This window comes from Artemia sp. Qi Xiang Cuo, chromosome 15 (genome assembly GCF_049724085.1).
Source record: "Artemia sp. Qi Xiang Cuo chromosome 15, ASM4972408v1, whole genome shotgun sequence".
Taxonomy (NCBI): domain Eukaryota; kingdom Metazoa; phylum Arthropoda; class Branchiopoda; order Anostraca; family Artemiidae; genus Artemia; species Artemia sp. Qi Xiang Cuo.
The window spans coordinates 57,115,517-57,143,058 of record NC_142808.1 but is presented as its reverse complement, the minus strand read 5'-3'; the positions used below and the strand labels follow the sequence as shown (position 1 = coordinate 57,143,058).

The 27,542-nt window shown below is 32.9% G+C and overlaps 1 protein-coding gene and 1 long non-coding RNA gene across 2 annotated transcripts in view; one reads left to right on the top strand and one right to left on the bottom strand.

Annotated features, from left to right (window-relative positions):
* The first annotated feature begins 3 nt into the window (after nucleotides 1-3).
* On the top strand, nucleotides 4-27,542 carry LOC148943897 (uncharacterized). The gene is made up of 2 exons (XR_016142927.1): nucleotides 4-466; nucleotides 25,525-27,542. It is a non-coding gene; the product is annotated as an uncharacterized LOC148943897 (long non-coding RNA).
* TfIIEbeta (transcription factor IIEbeta) overlaps nucleotides 17,577-27,542 on the bottom strand; it is a 33,679-nt gene continuing 23,713 nt past the window's right edge. Inside the window, exon 5 of the mRNA XM_089101030.1 lies at nucleotides 17,577-18,625. Within this exon, the coding sequence (XP_088957156.1) occupies nucleotides 18,308-18,625 (318 nt within the window). The 3' untranslated portion in view covers nucleotides 17,577-18,307. The remainder of the gene's footprint in view (nucleotides 18,626-27,542) is intronic.

The following is a 27,542-nucleotide window of genomic DNA, read 5'->3' as shown; positions in this document are numbered from 1 at the left end:
AGAGATAAGTCTGCAAACCAAGATTAGAATACTGGAAGCTACAGTGCTGACAGTGTTCAAATATCTGAATCATTGGCACTCAAAAAAAAGGAAGATTTGCTAGATGTTTTCCAGAGAAATCACCTATGGATTGTTTTGGGTACCCAGCTGACTGACCATATTTCAAACAGTAGGTTATATGAAAAGTGTGGCTCAACCCTGCTTTTCAGGGCTATAATGAGAGAAAAGTTGAGATGGCTTGGGCATGTTCTGCAGATGAAGGATGACAGATTGCCAAAGATTGTCCTTTTTGGTCAACCATGTAGAACTAAATGGAAAGCAGGTCATTCATGGTTGATGTGGGAGGATGTCTTACAGAAAGATTTAAGGGAAATGGGAACCTCCTGGGAGGGTGTAATGAGGGAGGCTTTGAACAGATTAGGATGGAGGAGGAGCACCCATAGCTGTGTTGGCCTCAGATGGCTTGGTGAGTTGTTGGTAGTACTTGTAGTAGTAATTCATGAAAAATAAGGTTAAACCCATGCTAATTAATTGTAAATCAATTTTTTCCAAGTCATTATTCAACAAGCATTGATTAAAAATAAGGAAATTGAATAAACAATTAATAAATCTTTTAATGCTAAATCTTTGAACAATATTTTACAATGCTTCATTTACATGGTGCATACATTTTTTGACCTGTCAAAACCATTATACTGATATCTGATTGTGATCTGTTTGATATTAAATATTATTTAAAAAGGATTTAGGCTACAACTGATAATAACAATGAAAGAAAACATACTATGATTAATACAAACCTGATGCATACTAGAAAGGATAATATACCCAATAGGTAATATCTACAAAGTTCTACTATAGAATATTAAAAAAAAATCAACTACACTTAAGTATTGGTGAATTTATCCAAATAGTCAGATATTTGAAGAAAAAAAATATTTTTAAGCCAAAAATAAATAAATTAACCAACTAGGGAACTAATTTAAATTGAAAAGCAGTAATTTTAATTTTCTAGCCAGATGTGATAAAGCATAAGAGCCAGCTTGGCCTCTTAAAATCTAGTCGAAGTTATTTTCTTCTAATGATAATAAATGAAATACAGGATATTATAAGCATGACAGCATTGTCATCTACTGTCCTTTTACAGTTTCACCCAAATTTAATAGATTTGTATCTGTATAAATGTTTAATTAGAGTATTTTTTTAATATTTTCATTATTTTGTGATGAAACTGAAATACAAATACTACAAATTGTTGAACAAATTTGAATATATCAAATGAGCCTATTAAATTTTAATGTGCTGGAATTTGTTGCTGGATTGGGCTTTGAGAGGTTTCAGTTGCTGAAAATATTGAAGGAGGAATGGGGGGGGGGGGGACAAAATTGTTCTTTTAAATCTAGGGAAGGGGCAATTTTTCCAACTGAAACGCAAAAAAGAAGATGTTTTCAAAATCTATGGGGAAGATGTATTTTCCTAGCTCATTATATTTCCTAGATAATAAAATACTGCAGCGCTAAAGGCCACTTTAATTTGTTTAAGGTTTATCAAAAGAATAGAATACTAATCTTGATAGAATTTAGAATCTTATGTACTATCATCATAATAATAGGATAAAATATATAATAAGAGAATAGATAATAATATATAATTAGAATCTTGTTAGATTCTAATTAGGATTTATATATAATTAAAAAACTAATATGTAACATTAATAGGATCTTGGTCATATCTACGGACACATACTTTCTGTGTGGATGTGTGTCAGTAGTTTGCTACTGGCTTGAAGATTGACATGTGTTGTTGAGTCTTCAAATGGGAACGGTATGGGCCAGGACTTTGGTGTCACAGTGCATCACCAGTGGGTTACCTCTGACTCCAAGATTGCTTTTAGCCTCTGGTAGTGTTGACAACTGCTTTAGGGAAATATAATAAAATCTGTTCAGGGATAAGGGCCCCACAGTATACAGGTGATTCATTTTAAACAGACACTTCGCACATGCAATAGAAAGCTGGATATGACATATTCTATTTCATCAGAATCACTCTAAAATTTTCAATCTGCATAAGGGAATACAATTGATCATACATCAAGCTTGTACAGGATTGTTCAGCTTGAAAATAAAGGCTGATATTTTATGATTCTGTAAGCTTGTATTTACACTGTTCTTTAGACTTGTATTCTTTTCCCTATGACTAATAGGAGCAACAAGTCATAGTAAGGCAAGTGCAACCACTTTGAACAAAGACTAAAATTAGTTCTCTGGTGGCAACAGTAGATTAAGTTCCACCATAATAGCCAGGAGCATAAACATGCTTCCTAAACTCAGGAATGAGCATCACCTACATTCTTAAATTATTTACAGCTTATCTTTATCAACATGTCTTGTTAGTTTGATTTGAAGTGACCACTAATTATTAAAGCAGGGTTTTGGTAAGGGCTTTAAATCATGCTCCTGTGCCCTTGTTTATTTCTAAAAGTATGGTTTTTTATAATATATACTTGTCCTTTTCTTTTAAAAAACGAAAAGAGGAGAGATATCCCATTTCTATGCTTTTGACTGAAATAACAGTTGAACTTGTTCTGTCAGCTCTGTAAATATAAATTTTGCTCTGCATTGCTTGGCATGAGTCATTATAGTTCCTGTCTTTCTAGAGATATATTACTTCTGTTTTCTACTGTAACACCTGACCTTTCATTTCTTAACAGGATTCATTGTAAACTAAGTAAAGTGCCATATCCAAGTGTTGCTAAGGGTTTTGTCTGTATCAAAACTGGCATTAACTCTGTTAGTAGATTCTGGTTTGGATCTACCTAAAATACCAAATATGGCTGGACACAGCAACCATTCCAATGCATTTGTTATTAATAATGGTAAGATATCCTGTTAAAGTACCAAAGACACTAAAAATGAAATCCGATTTTTTAAATTGATCCGATTTTTTAATTGATTAAATTGGAAATGACACTAAACAAAGACGCTAAACATCTTAAAAGAAAGACAATAAAAACTTGGAAGGGGAACTCCCTTTTTAACGAATTAATTAAAAAAAAATTCTGAAAAGAAATTTTTCAAGAAAAGTAAAGACCACATTAAATTTATAATCAGCAGAAACATAAAAATTTAATAATTAAAACTCAAAAAACCAGAATTGAAGAATGAATGAAACCCAAAACAGACAGAAATTAACTAAACAATGATAATAAACAAAAATAAAACAGGTACTGATGTAAATGAAGAAAGTAAGTCTTAAAACGAGTCAGACTTGAGTTGAACATGTAAATCAAGCTTAAAATAAACAAAATTCACTACAAACAAGAGTTTGGCTACTACCGCCTCCCTAACTGTAAAAGTCTAAAGCCTGTTGTATCATTGGCGCTTTACTGAATTAAAAAAAACAAGTTTTTTCAACTGAAAGTAAGGAGCAATATAATCCCCTTCCCCACGGAAACATCCTGTAGACAATTCAATTACGGTGAAAATTTGCCCCTGACAATTACCCTTGACAACTCCACGCGTAAAGTTGAAACGGAGAAGAGAAAGCAAGACAGTTTTGTTTAGGAATTCTGGCAAATTCCCCCAGTGCATAATTCCCCTGATAAGTTCACCCCCTGGAAACTTCCCTCTCCGTGGAAAATTCCCCTATAGGAAAACTCCCAGCAGAAAGTTCGAAACTTAAAGACCTTTCCCCTGGGGCTCTGAGGGGGGCATGTTATATCCAAAGGCATAGCTATTGAGCTTTTCAATTATAATGAACAAAATGACTATCTAAAAATTTGATTGGACCATTTTGGAGAAAAAAGGGGCGGGGGAGGGGGCCTAGTTGCCCTCCAAGTCTTTTCGTCACTTAAAAAGGGCATTGGAAATTTTAATTTTCGTTCGAATGAACCCTCTCACGATATTCTAGGACTACTATCTCAATACGATCACCCCTGAGAAAAAAAAACGCATCCATGATCTTTCTTCTGGCGAAAAATACAGAATTTCACATTTTTGCAGATATGAGCTTGAAACCTCTACAGTATGGTTTTCTGACGCGCTGAATCTGATTGTATGATTTTTTTTAAGCTTTTATGACTTTTAGGGGGTGTTTCCCTCTTTTATTAGAAAATCAGGCAAGTTTTCTCAGGCTCGTAGCCTTTAATGGGTAAAACTAAACTTAATGAAACTTACATATTTGAACTTAGCATAATAAGACGATTCTCTTGATATATCTATTAGTATCAAAGTTACGGTTTTTAGATTTTTGGTTACCATTGAGTTGGGTCGGTCCTTACAAATTATATTACAAATATTTTATTTTGTACTTATTGTAACTTTGAAAATAAAAGTTACAGTGAAATAAAATCTTAAAGTAATGAGCTTTCAACAATTAATATCATTATACATCAAGTATTCAGTTTAATTATATTAGACGTTAAAAGTACAGTAAAATCCATCCTTAATTGTAAAATAAAGTTCATCCTTAACTGTAAAAATCTAAAGCCTACTGTATGATTTGCGCTTTATTTGAAAACGATTCATATTACAAAGGTTTTTCTTTGTACCTATTACAACATTGAAAATAAAAATTACAGTGAAATAAAACTTGCATTGATGAGCAATAATAATACTAACAATTTACCCTACTGTTCATTTTGCTGCAATGTTGCATTTCATGTTGCGAAATTTGCTAAGTCCTGAGAGTATAAATATGACAATAATGATAATAATTTATTATAAGCCAAAAAAATGGCCATACAGCACAGTATTCTTAAATACACCCCACAAGAAAAATAACATAAATATCAATTTCATATGTTATATTGGGATATTTCTATTCATAAAAATTAATTAAAAATTATTTGGATATAAAAACCTGTTAATAAATTTCAATTTGCGAAATTGGTTTTGTAATAATCAATCTGCATATGATTCTTCTTGTTATGTCTAATTTTCCAAGCTTGTTTTTTTTATGTTGTTACAAGATTCTTTATTTCTGGGTAAATTATTGAGAATATTTTATTGCAGTAGCCTAGTATCATTTCCCATCTCTTTAGTTATTGTTGTAGAAGTTGAAGATACTTCATCAGGTAATAATGTAACACTTGCGGAAAGATCTAATTCCGCTTATTCACCAGAACATTCAAATCTACCTGTATATATATATATATATATATATATATATATATATATATATATATATATATATATATATATATATATATATATATATATATATATATATATATATATATATATATATATATATATATATATATATATATATATATATATATATATATATATACTTCTCGGTGGCATTAGGTAGTATTGGTTGTATTTTTTTTCCTGTTTTAGGCATTAAGAATGAGGGGAATATTTGAGGATAATAGGTTTCTTGTACCTAGTCTTTTTTTCACTCGTTAACCTGTGTACTTTGGAGCTATTGAGCTTACTAAAAAGGTAACGATTAGAAACTTGCGAGGAAAGAGAGAGAGAGATCGCGTTTGGCATCAGCCCCCCCCCCCCTTCCAAAAAATAAATTAGTTAAAAAATGTTTCCATAGTTCTATATATTTTTCTTAAAGTTCACTTTTTTTAATTTTCTCTAATGGAGAGCCTCATCGAATTTAAAAACTTGAACGGGGAGTATCACTAAAATAACCAAAATAGTCCGTATCACTAAAATATTAAGTATCACTAAAATAGTCCGTAAGGGTAGTCCATAGTGACTATAAATCCGTTATCTCTGGATATTTTTATTCACAAAAATTAATTAAAATCTATTTGGATATGAAAAATTGTTTTGTAAACTTTAGTTTGCGAAATTAGTTTTGTAATAATCAAATTATTATGTATGAATTTGTCCAGGCCTCTTGTTATGTCTAATTTTCCAATTTTGTACTTAGTTTTTGGGTTTCAAGATACTTCATCAAGTGATGTCGATATACTTATGGATATATCTGATTCCACTTTATCACCAGAACATCAAAATCTATTTTGATTTCTATTGGTAGATTTTGATGTTCTGGTGATGAAGTGGAATACTTCAACTAGGATCTTCACTTTACCGCCTGAGACTCCAACAAAGTGGATAGTATTGACGAAGATAGAATCTAATTAACAGTGTTGCCACAGCGGTTTTAATAAGAGATCGTTTTGTTTGAAGAAACTTTTTCTTGGTTGAGATAAAGCATGAAACATTACGTAAATCTTTCAGATAGTGTTGCTAAAAGTGTGGCTGTAATGTAAATCGTATAAAATGGTAAGACGAAAAAATTATCTCGTAAGATTCTTCTAGATACACCAGTGCAGCGCTGTCACAGGGAAGTAATTCTTTCGATTTTGCCTCTTTTTCTGCAAAAGACCTTTATCCCAGATATGACTAAATTATTAAAGAACTTCAGAGAAAAATTTTAAATAAAATTTGATAGAAAAAAAAGCCTAGAAATACAATTTAAAGGCAGTAGAGTCCTAACATTAAGCATAATGATTGGCTTTTCTGGCATTTTTTAAAAATACGCCTTTGCTTTTTTCAGAACGAGAAAATGTACCCTTTAGTGGGTGACTAATCAGTAGTCCAACATTTGCAGCAACAATTTCACCTGAAACTATTTTGATCAAGTCAGAGGATTCTGTCAAATTCCTTACTGCAATAAAAAGTTCTATTAAAAATGTTCAGTCTTGCTCATATTTGAATTAACTGCAGGGTTTTTATAAATTTGCAAGTATATAATGCTCTTATCTGTTTTATATTAAATGATGGTACTCCATGTGTTGAACTTTTTTTTCATTTTATTTTAAGGGTTGATCCCTTGTTTGTAAGTTTATTGAGATAAACGGTATCTCATTCAAATTGTCATATTTGAAAACCATAAATTGGAGGTTTATCTTCCTCCTCCCTCCTTCGTGAAAAGCAGAAAATCATACCTGCATTGGCAGCGTAGATTGTAGTTCGTTGATAGATTGTTAAAGTTTGTTTGTAAAGTTTATAGGTTGTATAAAGTTGATAGATTAAAGATTGTAAAAATGTAAGATTGTTAAAGTTTATGTTGGCTCTCCAAGTTTGCTTTTCATTTTTGAAAATTTTAATATGATTTGATAGCTAAGGATCAATTTCATCCATCCATCGACCCTTACTTTTGAAATTTGAATTTTAATTAGGGACGACGTGCACAGCGTTGCCTCTAACCCAAGCATGATTAAGTAAAATTCATTTACTTAATTGGAAGATTAAAAGGGGATTTGGGTATGTGTAGTATACAATTATAAAATACCTCTAGTTAAAAATTACTTATGAAAAGTTGGAACAGGGTTTTGAGGTATAATATAATAAAAAGTGAGAAAAACTGCCTTTGGCTGGTGAGGATTTTTCTGATTATTAAGTTAGAAAAGTCATGTTTTTATGGGTGTAGCCTCAGTTCTGATTATTCTTTGAGTTGAAATTAATTTGAAGTATATTTCTTTTCTTTTAATTTACTATTAGATGGCACGGTATATCCAATCATTTTATGCTTATGGAATACTCACCTTTCATTCATAATTGCTATAATGCCTCCTTATTTTTCAGCCGGTACCAGCACGACATATGCTACGCAAAAAGTTTTGTTCCCTCGTTTGTCAAAATTTTTAATATTACACTAACTCGTCAATAAGTTTACATATTTATTTGTTTTAGTTCATTATTCTTTTTTTCGTTGTTGACTTTAAAGGTTTTTTTCTTTAATTTGAACTTGAGTTGAGTCGAGTTATTTAATCCTTTTTATTTGATTTAACTTCACTGAAAATTTTCTTTACTGTAGAGATAATGCCTTTAGCTCTATACAGTTTTGATGAATTGAGTCAACTGAAAGTCTTTGGCCCAAAACCAATCGTGAAGGTGAAGAAGCTAACAGAGAAGGCTATTGAAGAATTAACAGCTGGCATCTGGCGTTGTGGCTCCTTTGCAAAAGTAGAAAAATCGTTTTTTTTTATGCTACTTAGACACTGGCTGTGAAGAACTTTCGCCATTAGTGTGCCATGTGCCATGCTGTATTTAGGGATTACAGAAAGTTTGTTCCTCACTTCGTGGAACATCAAATGGGTGATATAAGAAGATGTCCTATATGTTCGCATGAAGGTATTGGTGATGTCAGACAACATTTAGTTTTGGAAGATCACTTTACTCCGAACTTGTCTGAATTAGACAAGTTATAGGAGGACACTTTCCTACGACCCTCGGGGCAATGGTTATAAGTTAAGCCCTGGGGGTATATAAGGTTTTTATGGAAGGCGTTGTCGTAGAAACTTCAAGAAAGACTCATAAAAAAAAGTACACAACTAGTTGTTGTGCTGAATCCTTCTACAAGTGTTGGCTTAAATTCATTTGAATTGGATTCTGAAGCAAAAAACTTGGACATAAGACATGTTTGAATAGTTCCTTGCATATTAAAAAACTTAGAATATTGGAAAGAAGTAAAGAAACGTATACAAGGATAAAACAATATATTTGTGATGAATGTGATCAGATCTTTTCTCATGTGAGAAAACTTGTATTCAGTCAAGCAATTTGATTACACACCAAAGAGTACATACTGGTGAGAAACTATTTAAGTGTGATATATGTGAGAAAACTTTCTCTGTCAAGCATTTGATTAAGCACCAAAGAGTACATACTGGTGAGAAACTGTTTAAGTGTGATATATGTGAGAAAACTTTTTCTGACTCATGCAATTTGATTAAGCACCAAAGAGTACATACTGGTGAGAAACTGTTTAAGTGTGATATATGTGAGAAAACTTTTTCTCAGTCAAGCATTTGATTAAGCACCAAAGAGTACATACTGGTGAGAAACTGTTTAAGTGTGAGGTATGTGAGAAAACTTTTATTCAGTCAAGCATTTGATTAAGCACCAAAGAGTACATACTGGTGAGAAACTGTTCAAATGTGAGGTATGTGAGAAAACTTTTTCTCGGTCAAGCATTTGATTAAGCACCAAAGAGTACATACTGGTGAGAAACTGCTCAAATGTGAGGTATGTGAGAAAACATTTTCTGAATCAGGCAGTTTGATTATTCACCAAAGAGTGTACAAGGGTGAAAAATCCTTTAAATGTTATGTATGTGAGAAAACTTTTCTTCAGTTAAGCAGTATGATTACGCACCAAAGAGTACATACTGGTGAGAGAAACTGTTCAAATGTGAGGTATGTGAGAAAACATTTTCTGAATCAGGCAGTTTGATTATTCACCAAAGAGTGTACAAGTGTGAAAAATCCTTTAAATGTTATGTTTGTGAGAAAACTTTTTTTCAGTCAAGCAATTTGATTACTCGCCAAAGAGTACATACTGGTGAGAGAAACCTCTTAAGTGTGAGTTATGTGAGAAAACATTTTCTGAATCAGGCAGTTTGATTATTCACCAAAGAGTGTACAAGGGTGAAAAATCCTTTAAATGTTATGTATGTGAGAAAACTTTTATTCAGTCAAGCAATTTGATTACTCACCAAAGAGTACATACAGGTGAGAAACTGTTCAAATGTGAGGTATGTGAGAAAACATTTTCTGAATCAGGCCGTTTGATTATTCACCAAAGAGTGTACAAGGGTGAAAAATCCTTTAAATGTTATGTATGTGAGAAAACTTTTATTCAGTCAAGCAATTTGAATACGCGCCAAAGAGTACATACTGGTGAGAAACTGTTCAAATGTGAGGTATGTGAGAAAACATTTTCTGAATCAGGCAGTTTGATTATTCACCAAAGAGTGTACAAGGGTGAAAAATCCTTTAAATGTTATGTATGTGAGAAAACTTTTCTTCAGTTAAGCAGTATGATTAGGCACCAAAGAGTACATACTGGTGAGAAACTTTTCAAATGTGAGGTATGTGAGAAAACATTTTCTGAATCAGGCAGTTTGATTATTCACCAAAGAGTGTACAAGGGTGAAAAATCCTTTAAATGTTATGTATGTGAGAAAACTTTTATTCAGTCAAGCAATTTGATTACGCACCAAAGAGTACATACTGGTGAGAAACCGTTTAAGTGTGATATATGTGAGAAAATTTTTTCTCAATCAATCAGTTTGATTAAGCACAAAAGAGTGCACACGGGTGAAAAACCCTTTAAATGTGATGTATGTGAGAAAAGTTTTCTATGTCAAGCAGTTTGATTATGCACCAAAGAGTACATACTGGTGAGAAACCGTTTAAGTGTTAGGTATGTGAAATAACATTTTCTGTCTCAAGCAGTTTGAACAGGCACCAGAGAGTGCACACGGGTGAAAAACCTTTTAAATGTGATATATGTGAGAAAACTTTTTGTGTGTCAAGCAGTTTAATTAGGCACCAAAAAGTGCACACTGGTTAGAAATCTTTATAATATGATGTGCTTTAGAAAACTTTTTCCATATCAAGCAGTTTCATTAAGCACCAAAGATTGCACATTGATGAGAAACGCTTTAAACGTGATATTTATAATAATTGCAATTCTCAAACGAGCAACCTGAATTTATATCAATGACTACATACTGGCCAGACGCCTTTCAAGTGTGATGTGTGTGAAAAGATCTTTTCTGATCTGTGGATCAAAGAGCGCATACCGGATAGAAACTTTTTCAATGTCATATGCAAGAGAAATTTTTTTTTTAGATGAATTAGGAATAATCATATGACAACCCGTTCTTGGATCTGAAAGTCAAAGATTAGTTTGCAGGTTTGTTAGGAAATCTTCTTAAGGCTAATTATCAGAATTGAAATTTAAATAGAAAAAGTATTCAAAAAATTGCTATTCTTTTATATGTCTATCAGTTCATTAATTGATGTGTGGAACATTCTATTTCATTTCTTTGGTGATTTTACTTTTGCTTTTAACTTGCTTCTTCCCTTGGCTACAATCTCCCCTCCCCAAATTAGGCACTTCGTTTATCCATGGTTGAATAAACACCTTTGTAAAGTCTATTTTATTCTTCTTATAATATTTTCCCACCATTTTGAAAGCTTCTTTGCATGTTTTTTTGGATTGAAACATCGGGAACAAAGCTGTATGTCGCTGTAAGAAAGAATTCGTATTTTTCACAGGGTGGCTGTATCAAACCTGTCTTCGCCGCCGGACCCTGGCACGCGACCGGCTTCTATATATATATAGATTCTCATTGTAGCTTGTCTTCTAACCGTTGACAATTTGAGCCTTTTCTTGATGTCATGACGTCACCACAGTTTTGATACAGCCACCCTGTAAAAAATACGAATTCTTTCTTAAAGTCCTGAACTATCTAGATCGTTTTTGTTCCCAGTCATCGCTGTTCCTTGTCTTCCAGCCATAGGTTTCATTGTTCATTTTTGTTTATCTTTACCTCAGAAAGTTTTTTCCACGGCTTTTGCTTTAGCAGTTTAGATCCATCTTTCAGCTTAATTAATTTCTTAAGCCACCACAGATAAAAATTAGGTTTTCTTCAGTTTTAAACCCTTTAAAACTGTTCAAAATTGTGTTTAAAAATCAATGTGATTCTCACTGTCGTTTGTTCCATAACTTTTTCTTTAGCTGCTGTGATTCTTGCTTCCTCTAGTTTTCTAATCACTTTTATCGGTGCTTCATTTTCATCAATCAACCCCTTAAAAATTTTAAAAGACCTTAAATTAGAATTAGCGCCTTTATAAAATTATGTTTTTTTTTGTTATTGGACCTTTAACTTTGCGTTGGCTTGTCTTGCCATTATGAAAAACATAACGCCGAACCTTTGTTTTTTAACAGAGGTGATGTAGTATCAGGTTCTTGGCTAACGTCTTTATAAACTCCAATGTCGTCAAATAAAAACATTTTCAGTCCCCCTCAACCCATCTTAGGTATGTTCATTCTTGAAAACAGCGAGTTTCTAAGATAATTCGTTTGGCTATCTTTTTTTTTTTATTGGACCTTTATAACGTTTGCCTTGGCTTGTCTTTTGTCATTATGAAAAAACATAACGCCAAACCTTTGTTTTTTAACAGAGGCTCATGCACAATCAAGTTCATGGCTAACGTCTTTATAAACTCTAATGTTGTCAAATAAAAACATTTTCATTCTCCCTATACCCTTTTTAGGTATATTCATTCCTATAAACAGCGATTTTCTAAGATAATTCGTTTGGCTATCTCGAAACTACGAAGTTTTTAGGGAAGTACCTCGTTCTCATCATTGTTGCAACATTCAAATGGGAATATAAACAAGCAATACTGATTAGTAATGTAAGCGTGGTGTAGCCAAGTACTAACAATAAACTGAAATGATAACTGATGCAAAAACTGAAATGAACTAATCCTTTTATTCTAGTTATTGAGCTCATTTTGTACTGCTCAAAAAATCAAAGGCAACGCTATAGCATTGCCTATAATAAAGGCTATAGTATTGTTGTATATATACTATAACTATAGTAAATGTAAATTGTACTGCAATAATAATGACTGTAATTTTTTTAGAAATGATTGAGGTAGTCTGATGTAAGTGGATAAATTAGTGTAGAAAACGGTTGGCTGCCAAGGTTACAAAAAACAAAGGGTCTAAACTAATGGGGAGATTTGCCACCAGTTTTACAGAAAACAATCCTCTATAAGATTTAGAATTCAGAAAATAATACTCGTAGCTGTCTTAGAAATGAATGAGGAGTCTGGTGTAAGTGGCTAAACTAGCGGAGAAAAAAGTTGGCCACCAAAGTTACAGAAAACAATCCTATAAGATTCAGAAAATAGTAATTGCAACTCTCTTAGAAATGAATGAGGAATCTGATGTAAGTGGCTAAACTAGTGGAGAAAACGGTTGACCACCAAGGTTACAGAAATCAATCCTGTAAGATTCAGATAATAATAATTGTAAGTGTTTTAGAAATGAATGAGGAGTCTGATGTAAGTGGCTAAACTAATGGAGAAAACGGTTTGCCACCAAGGTTACAAAAAACAAAGCGGCTAAACTAGTGGGGAGGTTTGCCACCAAGGTTACAGAAAACAAGTCCTGTAAGATTCAGAATTCAGAAAATAATAATGTAACTGTCTTAGAAATGAATGATGCGTCTAATATAAGTGTCTAAACTAGTGGAGAAAACGGTTGGCCACCAAGGTTACAAAAAAAACAAAGCTGCTAACCTAATGGGGAGTTTGGGCACCAAGGTTACAAAAAATAACCCTGTAAGACTCAGAATTTAGAAAATAATAATTGTAACTGTCTGAGAAATGAATGAAGCGTCTGATGTAAGTGGCTAAACTAGTGGAGAAACATGACCACCAAGGTCACAAAAAACAAAGCAGCTAAATTAGTGGGGAGGTTGGCCACCAAGGTTACAGAAAATAATCCTGTAAGATTCAGAAAATAATAATTGTAACTGTCTTAGAAATGAATGAGGTAGTCCGATGTAAGTGGCTAAACTAGTGGATAAAACGGTTGGCCACCAAGGTTACAAAAAACAAAGCGGCTAAACTAGTGGGGGGGGGGGTGGCCACCAGGGTTACAGAAAATAATCCTGTAAAATTCAGAAAATAATAATTTTAACTGTCTTAGAAATGAATGAGGCGTCTAATATAAGTGTCTAAACTAGTGGAGAAAACGGTTGGCCACCGAGGTTACAAAAAACAAAGCGGCTAACCTAATGGGGAGTTTGGGCACCAAGGTTACAAAAAACAACCCTGTAAGACTCAGAATTTAGAAAATAATAATTGTAAGTGTCTTAGAAATGAATGAGGCGTCTGATGTAAGTGACTAAACTAGTGGAGAAACATGGACACCAAGGTTACAAAAAAACAAAGCAGCTAAACTAGTGGGGAGGTTAGCTTCCAAGGTTACAGAAAATAATCCTGTAAGATTAAGAACATAATAATTGCAACTGTCTTAGAAATGAATGAGATAGTCAAATGTAAGTGGCTAAACTACTGGAGAAAACAGTTGACCACCAAGGTTACAAAACAAAGCGGCTAAACTAGTGTGGAGGTTGCCCACCAGGGTTACAGAAAACAATCCTGTAAGATTCAGAAAATAATAGTTGTAACTGTCTTAGAAATGAATGAAGCGTCTGATGTAAGTGAATAAACTAGTGGAGAAAACACTTGGCCACCAAGGTTATGCTGAACCTTTGTTTTTTTTTTTAACAGAGGATGATGCAGTATCACGTCCTTATAAATTCTAATGTCGTTATTTATAGCTATTTCTTCACTTGGAGTTTTATAAAATGGCAAACGTCGACTTTCGCCCAGGCAACAAAGGCATGGTAAGCATTGATGACCTTGTCCATGTTAAAATCCAAAACCCAATTATCGTAACTAAAATTTTAAATTTTGACATAACCGCTTTTTTCTTTCTTCTTCATTTTGGATTTTCATTACTTCAGACATTTTTCCGATGCCCTTTACTTTACCTGGCCTTATTGGTATAGTTTTACATAATTGTCCAGGTTGTGGATTTGTTAATTGTTCAGAAGGGACTAAAACTTCTTTTTCTTCCAACAGATTATCATTTTTAAAAATTGTCAATTTTCGTTTTTTTTTTTTTTTTTTTTTTTTTTTTTTGGTGTTGTTCCGTTGATAGTCCAGGTTGTTGATTTTCACCCGTTGTGAATTTAATTTGTTTGGTGTTTTTTTATAGTCTTATCACGTTTGATAGTTCAGGTGGGTCCAAAGAATCATTATTTTAGTTCCCATCGCTATCATTTTCAATTCTGACACGTTTTGATTCTCGCTTTCGCTTATCTTCTAACCCCATTTTTCTTTTTATTTCTTTTCGCACAAAAATATGGATCCGTTTTTGGGAAATATATATATATATATATATATATATATATATATATATATATATATATATATATATATATATATATATATATAGGGCCGTTCTTTTACTCATCTATGTGCTAAGATCTTACATCTTTTGACAAAGAACGCTTAAAAGTGAAATCTTAGCACTACGATCTTACATCTTATGGCGTTCTTTTGCAACGTGTTTCATTATTCTGCTCTGATCAGCGGTCTGAGAACAATGATGAGTATATCATCAAAGTTCTCTCATCATTGTTCTATATGGCAGAATGATGGCTTCTTTCACCCTTTTTGCTAACATCAGTGTGCTGTAAGATCTTAGAACAAAGATGAGTTAAAAGAACGGAAATCTTTGCAGAAAGATGTAAGATCTTAGTGCAAAAGAACGGGCCTTATATATATATATATATATATATATATATATATATATATATATATATATATATATATATATTATATTATATATATATATATATATATATATATATATATATATATATATATATATATATATATATATATATATATATGATTTATTAACACTAAAAGCCCTACTGGGCCATGGTTAATACACAATACACTTCAAAAATAATAAATAAGAACATCCTTATTATAAGTAAAACAAAAATAAAGTAAAAATTAAATCTAAAGAAAATGATCTCTCTGCTGCATGCCGAGTCCAATAAACCTTCCTAAATTCTTTATCCCCGCAAAATGTCTATCTCTTAATATATTACCCACCCATTCCTCCCTTTCGAACCACCCCGGAAAAATTTCCTCTCTCAAACCTATTAACTCCTTACATAAACATAAAAAATGAATTAAATCATCATTTTCGATCCCACACATCAGACAAAAATAGGGACTAGCCTTTTACCTAATCTTCTATTTTCTCCTGTCTCCAAATGCTACAAAATTTCCTCTTACCGATATTACCCATTTCAATTCCTCCCTACTAAGTCCCGCCTTGAAATACACTTCCTCTCCCCATAGTTCCTTAATACTAGCATACAGAGATAAAAAAGGTGACGAGGATATATCACATTGCCATTTCTGGATCTCCTGGCTCTCTAAAATAAACTTAACTTGTTTTGCTGCCGCCCCCTTTCTACCACTAAACCTTTCCCCCTTCCCACAGCCTAGCTTCTCCACAAGTTTCCAAAATATGTTTAACTTGGCTAGCCCAAGAACCTTTCCTCCTATCTCTCAAAGATTCTTGGTAAGCTGCTTTTGGTATCCTCTTCTCTGGGAGGGATACTAATTTTCCCAATACCTAACCACACCAACTAGCCTTATAACTCTTTCACTCCTCAACCCCAAATCACCCCTTAAAACTAGCCCATTAAATTTATCACTTAGACCTGTCAATCTCTTAAAAAACTTAACTGGATCCTCTCTAACTTAGCCCCCTTTTCAAATCCTCAAGTTTCACCCCCCATAACCAAATACTGGTCTTATCTTATTATCAAAAATCCTCTTCATTAATTTAATATCCTTTAGGCCTATTTTTCTTAAAAGGCGATGTGGAGGCAAAGCAGGACTCCTCTCCTGTCCCACATCGCCTTAAGTCCTCTCGTATATTAAAAAAAGAACATGTAGATGTTCTGTGCATTTAGGAGAAAATGAATAAGCAGAACTGCACATGAGCAGAATTGATGAAGGAAAATGGATAAAATGATGCTCTGGGACACGAGAGGAAAAAAGGATGAAAAGCAAACTTAAAATGGTTCCAACATACGTTTAGAAAAAAAAAGGATATCAATAAAAAAGAATAAACCCAGCTTTATATTTGCTTTAGTCATTGTTTCAGTAAGCCTTCTATCGTATTTAATTAATGTGTCCTTTGAGTTTTGTCACTAACTGCAACAATTCCTAATTGGCTCTTACTGAAGAAAAGAGTCTCTCCATTAAATTGACATGACTACTCCACCTTCCATTAGATGTAACCTTATACCCTAAATATACTAACTCCTTTTCAATCTTTAACTCACTACCATTCACATAAAAAATTTCACTATATATATATATATATATATATATATATATATATATATATATATATATATATATATATATATATATATATATTAAGAAAAATGCGACCTTTGTTGGTAGCATGAAGTCTTCAAACACCTTAAAAAATAATTGTTGGTGGCATGTGCAAAAATATCCCATCTTTTTTCGTGGGATGTAGTCTATTGTAATTTAATACACCAAAAGCAAGAATAACACGTTTTAATATAACTGTAAGAAGAGGTAAGACATAGTTTTAATACATTGTTAGCGGGCTCAGTCCGAAAAGTTTTTCGTTATAACAATGCTTAACGACGGAATGTAGGTTCACAAAACTAAAGAAAATAAAATAGTCGCAAAAATATAAAAGATGTGAAACGAACTCATCCAACAGAAGAAAAATACTAGCAAAGAAGAGGGTTGGAGACCAGTGGAAAAGACAAGGAGAGAAAAATAATACGAGTGTTTTGTTTGAATCAATCAAGGCTTCTTCAGGACAGATGAAAACCACAAAGAAACAAAAACAGTGAGAAACCAAAATTACAAGGAGAACAAAAAGGATAAAGCATGAAGAGAAGTCAAAAACCAGAAATTCCAAACAATTAGAATAAAAAAAAAGGAAAATAGCTACGTTGGGTAATTTCAAGCAGTAAGTTTTCTTTTTTTTTCGATATGGAGTAGATTTGAAAGGAGTAGGTGAAGTAAAGTTGGTTTTTGTGTTTAAAATTTTCTGGGTTTATTTTTCTTCTAGCTTTTATCTTTTTTGAGTCATTTACTTGTGGTCTATTGTTTTTTTTTTTTTTTTTTTTTTTTTTTTTTTTTTTTTTTTTTTTGGTTATCGTCCTGGAGAAATCTGGGGAAGGTAAGCAGGAAGGATTTGCAAAAACACAGGATGGCTGGCCCCGTTCCCCCCCCCCCCCATTGCACTTCCTGGCTTTACTCTTTTTTAAGACGCCTTGTTTACTTCCGCTTTTTCTTGTCTTTTCAAATTGCCTTCAGTCCGTTTTTTCGCTAGTTTTTCTTTTGATTTTTACCCCTAAACTACTAGAAGGATAATCAACAAATAATATTTGAGAAATAAATGAAGACATATGGACGACCATAGGCTCCTAACATTTACTTTACACTCGCAACCACTAGGAATATATAGCCGACGAAGACCCAGAAACACACAACGCCGGACCCACTCATGAGATCTACACAATCCGCACATCGATTCAACCGTAATAGGAGGACATCAGTGCAGCAAGAAACCTGATGGATGACCAGTAGATTCTCCTTGGTGGTCTTGTTACCTCGGGTGGTACTAAGGTCTAGTCTAAGATAAGATTATAGAGCATCAGGATATCCTAGCCAATGACTTTCAGCAACCCAATAAAGACGGATCCCTCACCTTTATGAGGCAGAATCTAATTATAAAACATTGGGCATACAAACCATGAACAGGTGGTTACCACGGGTTGTATCGAATTGTGGTCAAAAGTAAGATTTTTAACAACGTGCACGTAAAATCAACACAGGAACTATAGTTTTGCACCGGAAGTCCAAACTTCATGTATTGTTTTAGACCGTTTCACCAGTTTCTAGATTTATAAGGTCTTCTATATGAAAATTATCTCTCGTCTTCTTCAGTCCTTTTCTCTTCGTCATTTGCTTCCTCTTTAAAACAGTAGCAACTTGCCGCTTTTTTGTGTTTTGCATGCTTTTCATTCCTTGTTTTTGCAAATATTCCTCAATTTTCTCGTCATCTATGTCAACGGGCACTTGTCGCCATAACTTAGCAAAATCCTCATCCACATTGAAACTAATAGTTTTATCATTGTAAAATAACACTTCGTCCTTGTCTGCACCGGGAAGACGAACGACGTCATTTTGAAGATGCTGAAAACAAATAATTATAAACAAATTTTAAGAATTGAAATAAAAACTGATCTAAAAAATAATTGAAATGTAAGGATATTAAAGCAAAAAAAAAACACAATTCACAAAACTAAAAAAAGAAAACCTTTCCAATACATAAGTGGATGCACCAGGAAGACCAGTGTTGTCGTTTTCAAAATGCTGAAAACAAAGAATTTAAAAAAAAAATCTTAGGAATCGAATTGAAAATAAATGCCAAAACAGAAGAATCACGCACTTCTCGCACAAAATTACGAAGAATCACGCACGCACTACTTCTAACAATTCACTGCAGCATCAAACCGCCTGAAGCCAACACAACTGTGCATACTACTCCATTCCAATATCATCCAAACCTTCACTCTTTACACAATCCCAAAAAGTTCCAATTTCCTTTAAATCCTTTCTTACAATCTCATCCCAGCCAATTCGGGGACAGCCTCCTTTTCGCCTGACCCTAGATAGATAACGGAAAAGAACAGTCTTTGGTAATCTGTCATCCGCAAAACGTGCCCTAGCCATTTCAATAACGCAATTCACAGAAATTCACGTTTAGGATAACTGGAAGGACCAGGAAAATTTTGATTGCCTTTTCCCACGTAGCTTCATGTCATCAATCAAAGTTGGCTTTGCAAAGAACGGAGATGTTACTAGAATTGTCCTGAGGGACAGAGGTGGAAACCGAGTTTTTATGGGTAGTAAAAATCCAGAAACCTCAATTTTCAACAATATTTTTCCTTTTTTTTATCACATTTCTTATTAATTTCTTATACTTATACAAGATTTTAAAACAAAAGAACTTATAGAGATTAATAGAAAACAATAAATAATTCACAAACTAGAAATTGAAGTCCGTCAGTAGCACAGTTCATATAATTATCCAGTAAGCTTATCGCAGATCATTTCTGGTCTTCGTTCTCGGTGCGAACAAAAAGCTCCTCCTACTTATTTCTGCATTAGCGGGAATGTGGGTTAGTCTGTTTCCGATTGTTTCCAACAAAGTGCATTATTCGTAATAGCGGGTTTACACTTGTTTCCGATTAGATCACAGTCTGACTTGTCTACCTGTGAAAAGATCTGACTTCGCTTTAGAATTAGATACCTTCGCTCGGTAATTAGATACCTTTATCTAATTTTTTTTTCAAGATCAGCTGCTTTAGAATCTAAGTCTTAGGCAAATAGATCAACCATTTCACCTTTAAAATCAATAATGATAACGGTTTTTTCCGCATTTAGTTGTAACACATTTCTTTCCTTTAATCGTATATTCCATTCCAATGTCTAAATCTTCTTTCTTCAGAATTCGATTATATTTATTTCATTTTCATTTCGCTTAAAAGTTTCTCCATTTATTAGTAAATCTTTTTATTAAACAAATTTCTAAATCGAAAATAATTTATATATTACCAAACCGTTAGTATACAACTCTAAACAAGTCTCCGTGGCACAACTGGTTAAAGAGAACCATGAATCAAAACTACTCCCTCTAATATTTTATTTAAATATTCACTCTTGTTCCAAAAACATCTTCTATGATAGCCATGCAAATATTGTCTACGGTGAATCTCGTGATTTTTACAACTTTTGACGTTTTACTGACAGAGATAACGTATTGTCACGGCGTCACTTACGTCCACGCCAAAATGAAGGGTTTGATCACTTAAAATAGCTTTATCATACTTTAAGGTTTGACTGGTATTTGCAGTAGCTGGAATATTTTTTAGTGATTATATATATCCAATGAAACACAAAAAGATTGTATAAGCTCTCCTTATAGGCCAGCATGGCCGAGTTGGTATAGTGATTGACTGATCATCGATTGCGATCCAATAGATCGACTCTCTCTGTTACCTTCTGTACCAGTTGAGATGTCAATACGATTTGGCCCCAGATCAAAAAGTAAGAAGCAGAGGGCTTCCCTCCGAACAAAAAACCCTGCGGGGCTTGCCTCAGGACCCAGGCTGATGTGAGATCACCAACACAAAAAATAAACTAAATTGATAACAGCCTGGGGGAAGGTTTTTGCAAAAAAAAAAATTAAAATTTCTTAAATTGTTTTTAAATATTATTTTTGGACTTTACTGAAGTTGTGCAATATTTATTACCATTTAATGTTACCTGTTTCAAATATTCTTCACGAAGAAAAAACTGTAATGTTTTCCGTAATTCATTTTCTCTTTTAATTATTTCTTCTTTAATCAATTCGCGCGATTTATGCATAACAGGTGATTCTAAATAGAATGAATAAGCAAGTTTTATACTCAGCCTTTTTTTCTGCTATTCTTAGATATTTTTCAAGTATTTCAATCAGAACTGTGCCAAGACTTAAAGAAGCAAGGGGTAACAGTGAAAGCACAAATTCTGATGATATTAACATATATTAACATATAATTTACTATCAATGACTTCCATGATTGATTTTTTTCTGGAAACATAACGCAGTAAATGTTGTATTAATTAGCAGGAACTTGATCTAAAAAAAAAGTTTAATTTCTACATCAGCAGTGATCCACTTGGATAAGTATTCCATTCATGCTCTGAAACGTGAAAACAAAATAAAGGATATACTGTTTTAAAACCATTTTGGCTTACATTTGTTACACTATCAAACTTTTATATTTATATCCTGTAAAAATCATTGATAAGCGTTAGAATATTCTTCATTTGCATCACTAAAATCACATTTAAAATCTTCTTTTGGATATTTATATCCATTTACTCCCATTTCAAGTGTTCATATGGTCAAATACCATTTGTTTTGCGTATAAGTGTTATGTTTTTCAGATTTCTGTAACATAACAATAATTTTAGTTGTATTATAGCGTTCACTGACTAACCTCCATGTTAATTCTTTATCCGTTTTATTATCCCCTTTAAAGGTATTACACGCTTCTCATATTAAATCCAATGAGCTATCCTTTTCTAATTCAACTTCTAATTATTCTGCCTTCTTCGTTAATCTAGATTCTAATTGAGTCGCTATGGGTAAAATAGGATGTAATATTGGTAACATTCATGATAAATGTATTAGATCGAGTTTAAAATTTTGAGCTCCATATCTTATAACTATATTGGAAAAATCGTTTCTTTTTAATATAATTGGATATGTGGTGCAACTAAAATTACGATTCATGTTTTGATATATTACAAATAAGCGGAATAATGTTAATACATAACGGTATAATACATAGTGATAATGGTAAATATATACTAACCAAGTGACTTTCTTTCGTTTTATCCAATCTTTCAAATAAACCCCTATCAAAACCGATATATCATTTTGTTGTAGCTGTTTCACCCCCTGCTGCAATAGGTCTGAAAGTGCTTTCAAATTCATTTTCTGTTTTAAAGGAATCAAGAGATTGGGTTTAATCTTCAGACCAAAACATATTAGTAGCTGCGCTTTGACTATATAGTCATCTGGCTATATAGTCATATAGTCATCTGAAAATTCTAATAAATTTTGTACAGTAGTCCTTATACCTACATAATAAATATTTTCAATACAATTTCCATTGATAATATATTCAGCCTTTCTGAACAAATTGAATCCATTATTTGTTAAAGTAGCTTCATCATAACTTCATATATTTGTTCCATCCAATCGTGTTATTTTCATTTTTGCACAAAGGTAACTATCACTTGGAAGAATCCAAGATCCGAAATTATGATTCGATTGTTGAGTTGCATTCACATTGTTTTCTGTAATTTCTGTATATTCATATTTGGTTGTAGAATCATCAACAATAGGCTTTTCAATTTTTTCCCAATAAGGAGAAAACAGCTTGATTCAATGCCATTTATAAACGGAAAAAAATATTAAATAAACTTTAAAAGATTTTTAAATAGCCGAGGTGAATCTTCGAAAATGTCACTGAGGGTGTCAATAAGAGCATCATCTGGGATGTAGTTTAAGTCTCTTCCCTAACATCATTGCATCCAATAAGCCTTTCCTCTGTTCAGGGTGTCAACAAGAGCATCATTGGGGATGTAGTTTAAGTCCCTTCCCTACAATCATTGCATCCAATAAGCCTTTCCTCTGTTCAGGGTGTCAACAAGAGCATCATTGGGGATGTAGTTTAAGTCCCTTCCCTAAAATCACTGCATCCAATAATCCTTTCCTCTGTTCATCAAGATGTTTATTGGAATATCTCTTGTTATTTGCAACCATATCTTTTAGAGATCTCACATCATTTAACTCTCTTTGATTATAATCTTCCATATATAATCTCTTTTGATTATAATCTTTTCCATATCATTCGCCCAATTTTAAATAATTCCAGTCGAGGTTTAATCATGGGGTTCTACATGGAATGAGCTTCATCTTTTATAGACGCCTTGAATAATTGAGAATTGACTACCAATCCCGCTACCATACTATCTCGTATACAATAATTGTTTCTTATTGATCAACATTTATTATGGATAAATTTTATTAAATAATTTCATTAACTTTTTTTTCAAATCCAAAATATATTCAATATTCTCTCCATTCAGATCAATTAACCTACCCAATTCATCAGTTAGTCATTTTTAGTGTGTTGGTATATTCGTTTCGATTGGTTGGAATATATTGCCTTTCTTTAGGAATCTCACAGAGTAGCGTTCCAGGTTCTGTTTTTGAAACAAAAATCCAAATCACATCATAGGTTGTATTCCCATTATCAATTGAACTATCCACTAATGAGCAGTGAATATGTATTTAATCAACATTTCTTGTAATATTAGGAACTTTAGTACCTTCATTATATTTACTACTTAGTTCAACTCCATTTTCGAATCCTAAAATAAATCATAAATCACTATTAAACCGAAATTTATAATTCTCTTTCAAAATAATAACAAATGTCATTGTTCTAAATTGCATGATATACTAATTGGGCATCGATCTAGGGATGAATTCAAACAACGAGTTAAGAAATAATTTGAATGCTCTTTATCATACAACCCATTGGGCAAGGCCGTATCCAGGGGGGGGTCCCCGGTTTGACCCCCCCCCCGCCCCGAAATTTTTGACCGAGTTGAAAATTAGTAAAACTTAGTAAAAATTAGTCGAAAATTAGTAACCCCCCGCCCCCGAACCAAAATCCTGGATCCACTCTTGCCATTGGGTATAACAATGTTTACCCATTCATCATTATATTTTTTTCCCTTGTATTCAAACGTATTGTATTTAAATTGATCACTAATGATGTACCATGAATACCATAGTGTACATTTAGTTAAAGCTTTCATAATCAGAGTTTCGATCTAACGTGATCAGACTACTTGTATAAGACTGTTCGATTTCCTTTTTGTTACCACTATTAATAACCAAACCATTTATTAGAAAAGTATTTTTCTTAATAGAATTCAAATTCTGCGATAGTTGTTGTAAATAGTATTATAGTCATAAATAATTTTATTTTTGAACAATGAATCGAGCAGCTCAATAGCTTCATTTCTCACTTCATAAGATATATTTCCAGCAGCTCTGCTACTTAGCGAACTATACAATTTTTCAATCACATCATTTGCCTACATATCAATCCAAGATTTTTACTGAGGATGTATAACATCAAAGTTATCTTTAATAGTTTTAAACCTTCTTCTGTAGATTTTTACGAACTGAGACCAGATTTCGCACCTTTCACCATTATTAATATAATAAATAGTTTTCTAGTCATAACATCCTTTACAAGTGAATTTACTGTTATTTAGTGAGTGCGGTAATCTAAATTAATCCAGGATACCCACATAAATTTTTCCACAGTGGCGACCTTCCAAAATCTTTTGAGGGGGCTAAAATTTAGAAACAGCTAAAGACATTATTAATGCTACAATATGTCTCCATAATTTCTTAATGTCATCTGCACCAGATTGTGGTCAGAATCGGTACTGCCCCCAAGCATTTGTAGATACAGAGGATAGAAATGGAACAATTCAGCTAGGGGGTTTTATCTAATTCACTAGATTTCGCACCTTTCATCTTTCCTCCATATCTTTGATTAAGTGTTCCTGATTCATATAGCCTCTTTTAAATATTGATATAGATAATTTCGGAGACCACACTACCTTTCCATGACGATAAAATAAAAGTTCAAAATAGGGATAAAATCCTTTTTAATAGACAGTGTATAATAAATTTAAAAAAATACCAGATATTTCACTGTATATGTGACCGAAATATCTGGTATTTTTTGTGAAATTTATTATACACTGTCTATTAAAAAGGATTTTATCCCTATTTTGAACTTTTATTTTAAATATTGATAAATTTCTAAATAAAAACTAGGCATTTTGAAATAGAATCCCTTAGAATCATCATCCTTCTTGATATCTCTCAAAAGTCCTTCATCTATCCCAGAATTGACATTAGCAGTGAGATTTGGTTTATTCGGGAGTCTCATGTAAGTGGCTAAACTAGTGGTAAAACGGTTTGCCACCAAGGTCACATAAAAAAACCCTGTAAGATTCAGAAATTCAGAATTTAAAAAGTAAAAATTGTAACTGTTTTATGAATGAATGAAGCGTCTGATGTAAGCGGCTAAACTAGTAGAGAAAACAAGTTATCACCATGGTTACAGAAAACAATCTTATGTAAGATTCAGAAAATCAGAATTCAGGAAATAATGATTAAACTGTTTTAGGAATAAATGAGATATCTGATGCAAGTGGGTAAAACAGTTTACCACCAGGGTTACAAAGTTACAAAAAACAGTCCAGTAAGATTCAGAAAATCAGTATTCAGAAAATAATTATTGCATCTGTTTTAGGAATAAATGAAGCACCTGATGTCAGTAGCTGAACTAATGGGGAAAAGGATTTGCCACCAAGATTATAAAAGAGATGTAACATTCAGAAAAGTAGAATTCAGAAAATAATTATTGCATGTGTTTTAGGAATAAATGAGGCACCTGATGTCAGTAGCTGAACCAATGGGGAAAATGATTTGCCACCAAGATTACAAAAGAACTGTAACATTCAGAAAATCAGAATTCAGAAAATAATTATTGCATCTGTTTTAGGAATAAATGAGGCACCTGATGTCAGTAGCTGAACTAATGGGGAAAAGGATTTGCCACCAAGATTACAAAATAACTGTAACATTCAGAAAATCAGAATTCAGAAAATAATTATGAATGAATAAGGTGTTTGATAGTAAGTGACTAAACTAGTAGAGAAAACAGTTTGCGACCAAGACTAGAAAATAATTTTCAAAGTAATTTTTACTCCAGTGAAAGTAAATGCTTACTCCCGCCATTTACCCGCGCAGCCATTTAAATATTTGCCTCTCAATTATTTGGACTATCTGCCTTGGCTTCTTTTTCTACAATTGACGCACACTGTCTTGACGCACACCACTACACAATATTTTCAGTTAAAATCCCTTTTTTAATACCTGACGAGCCGTTTGACTTGATTGTTCAGTATTTTGATTTGTGACATACATCCACTGTTTGGGTATAAGATTGATACGAACATGATGCAGCTAGTTTATGGTCCAATAACGTCAAAATCAACAACAACAACACAGCAGGCTTGATAAATTTTCAAACCAAAAAGCAAATAACTTAACATTTTATGTTTAGTGTTTTATCCCACTTCAAATACAATACAGGGCTTTTTGAACAGCAGCAAAGATAAAACCAGCTCCATTCTGGGTAGTGGTGTTTATAGAATTCCCTGTTCTTGTGGCGGTTATAATATTGGTAGAACCCAACAGCAATTGGGGGAGAGGTTATCGGACCACAGGTCATCAATCGACAAATCTATGGGGCTACGCCAAAGGCCTGAGACTTATGTTTCCGCCTTGGCTCAACATGTCTATGACAACACAAATCATTTTGTTTGATAATACCTCCATTATTACCCCTGTTAAAGGTCTCACGCAAGTTTTCGGGGAGGCAGTTGAAATAAAGAAGCACATTCACCTAAAGGTGGCCCTCAATAGAGACACTGGAGAAACTTGCTAAGTCCTATTTATGACGAAATTATTAATTCTGGTCGTTTTTGTATCCGTCCACAAAATTATGTTTCGCAATCAAATAGAACCTTTGATAATACCTACCTGGAAAGCGATTAGCTTTTAAGAGTGCTTTACATAAGATGAAATTGTGAAATGCCATTTAGTCTTGTATTTTTTATTCAGCTATCCTTTTACCGTTAATCTTAAAAGGTCATCTTATTTTAGTGTTGTGTTTGTTTTAAGGTTTTGTATTTTTTTTTTTTTTTTATCGGTATTATTGTGCAATGATGTTGGTCAAGCGGACGTCTTGACCGAAATATTTGCAGATTTTTTATTTTTTTTCACTGGGAGTTATTGTCCTCATTCTCTCTTATTCACAATTTTTTGTTTTGTCATTCTCACTTATATTAATGTTTGACGGTTTAAAAAAAACGATTGATATACAGATGATAAATAAAAAAGGTTTTTGTAGTTGTTTTTACCTAAAAACATTCACATTTTTTCTAAATTCTTAAACAATTGCTTCAAAACTTTGTAAACGGTTCAAAAGTTAGAAATATTTCTGCTTACTGTGCTTGAAGCACAAGACCTCCAAAGTAAAGTTTTTACAGTCTTTCCTTAAATTCAGATTTCCATTCACCCATGTGAGACATGAATATCAATTAGACGATTTAGAATAAGCTACCCGCCTTGGACAAGGGAAACCCCAATGAAACTTGGGTTTTTGAGGCATCAGTCAACTACCCTTCCCAAGAAGAATCCTTCTAACCAGATTACATAAGAGAAAGATAGAATCCTTAAATCCTTCCCGAGAAGAATCCTTCTAACCTTTAACCTTATATCAGAAGTTTAACATGAATATCACTGAACTAATTGAAACTAGTGAATTAAAAACGAATTAAACAGGCCAATTGGAATTAATTGAAAATTAGTTAATTGGAAAACTAGGCT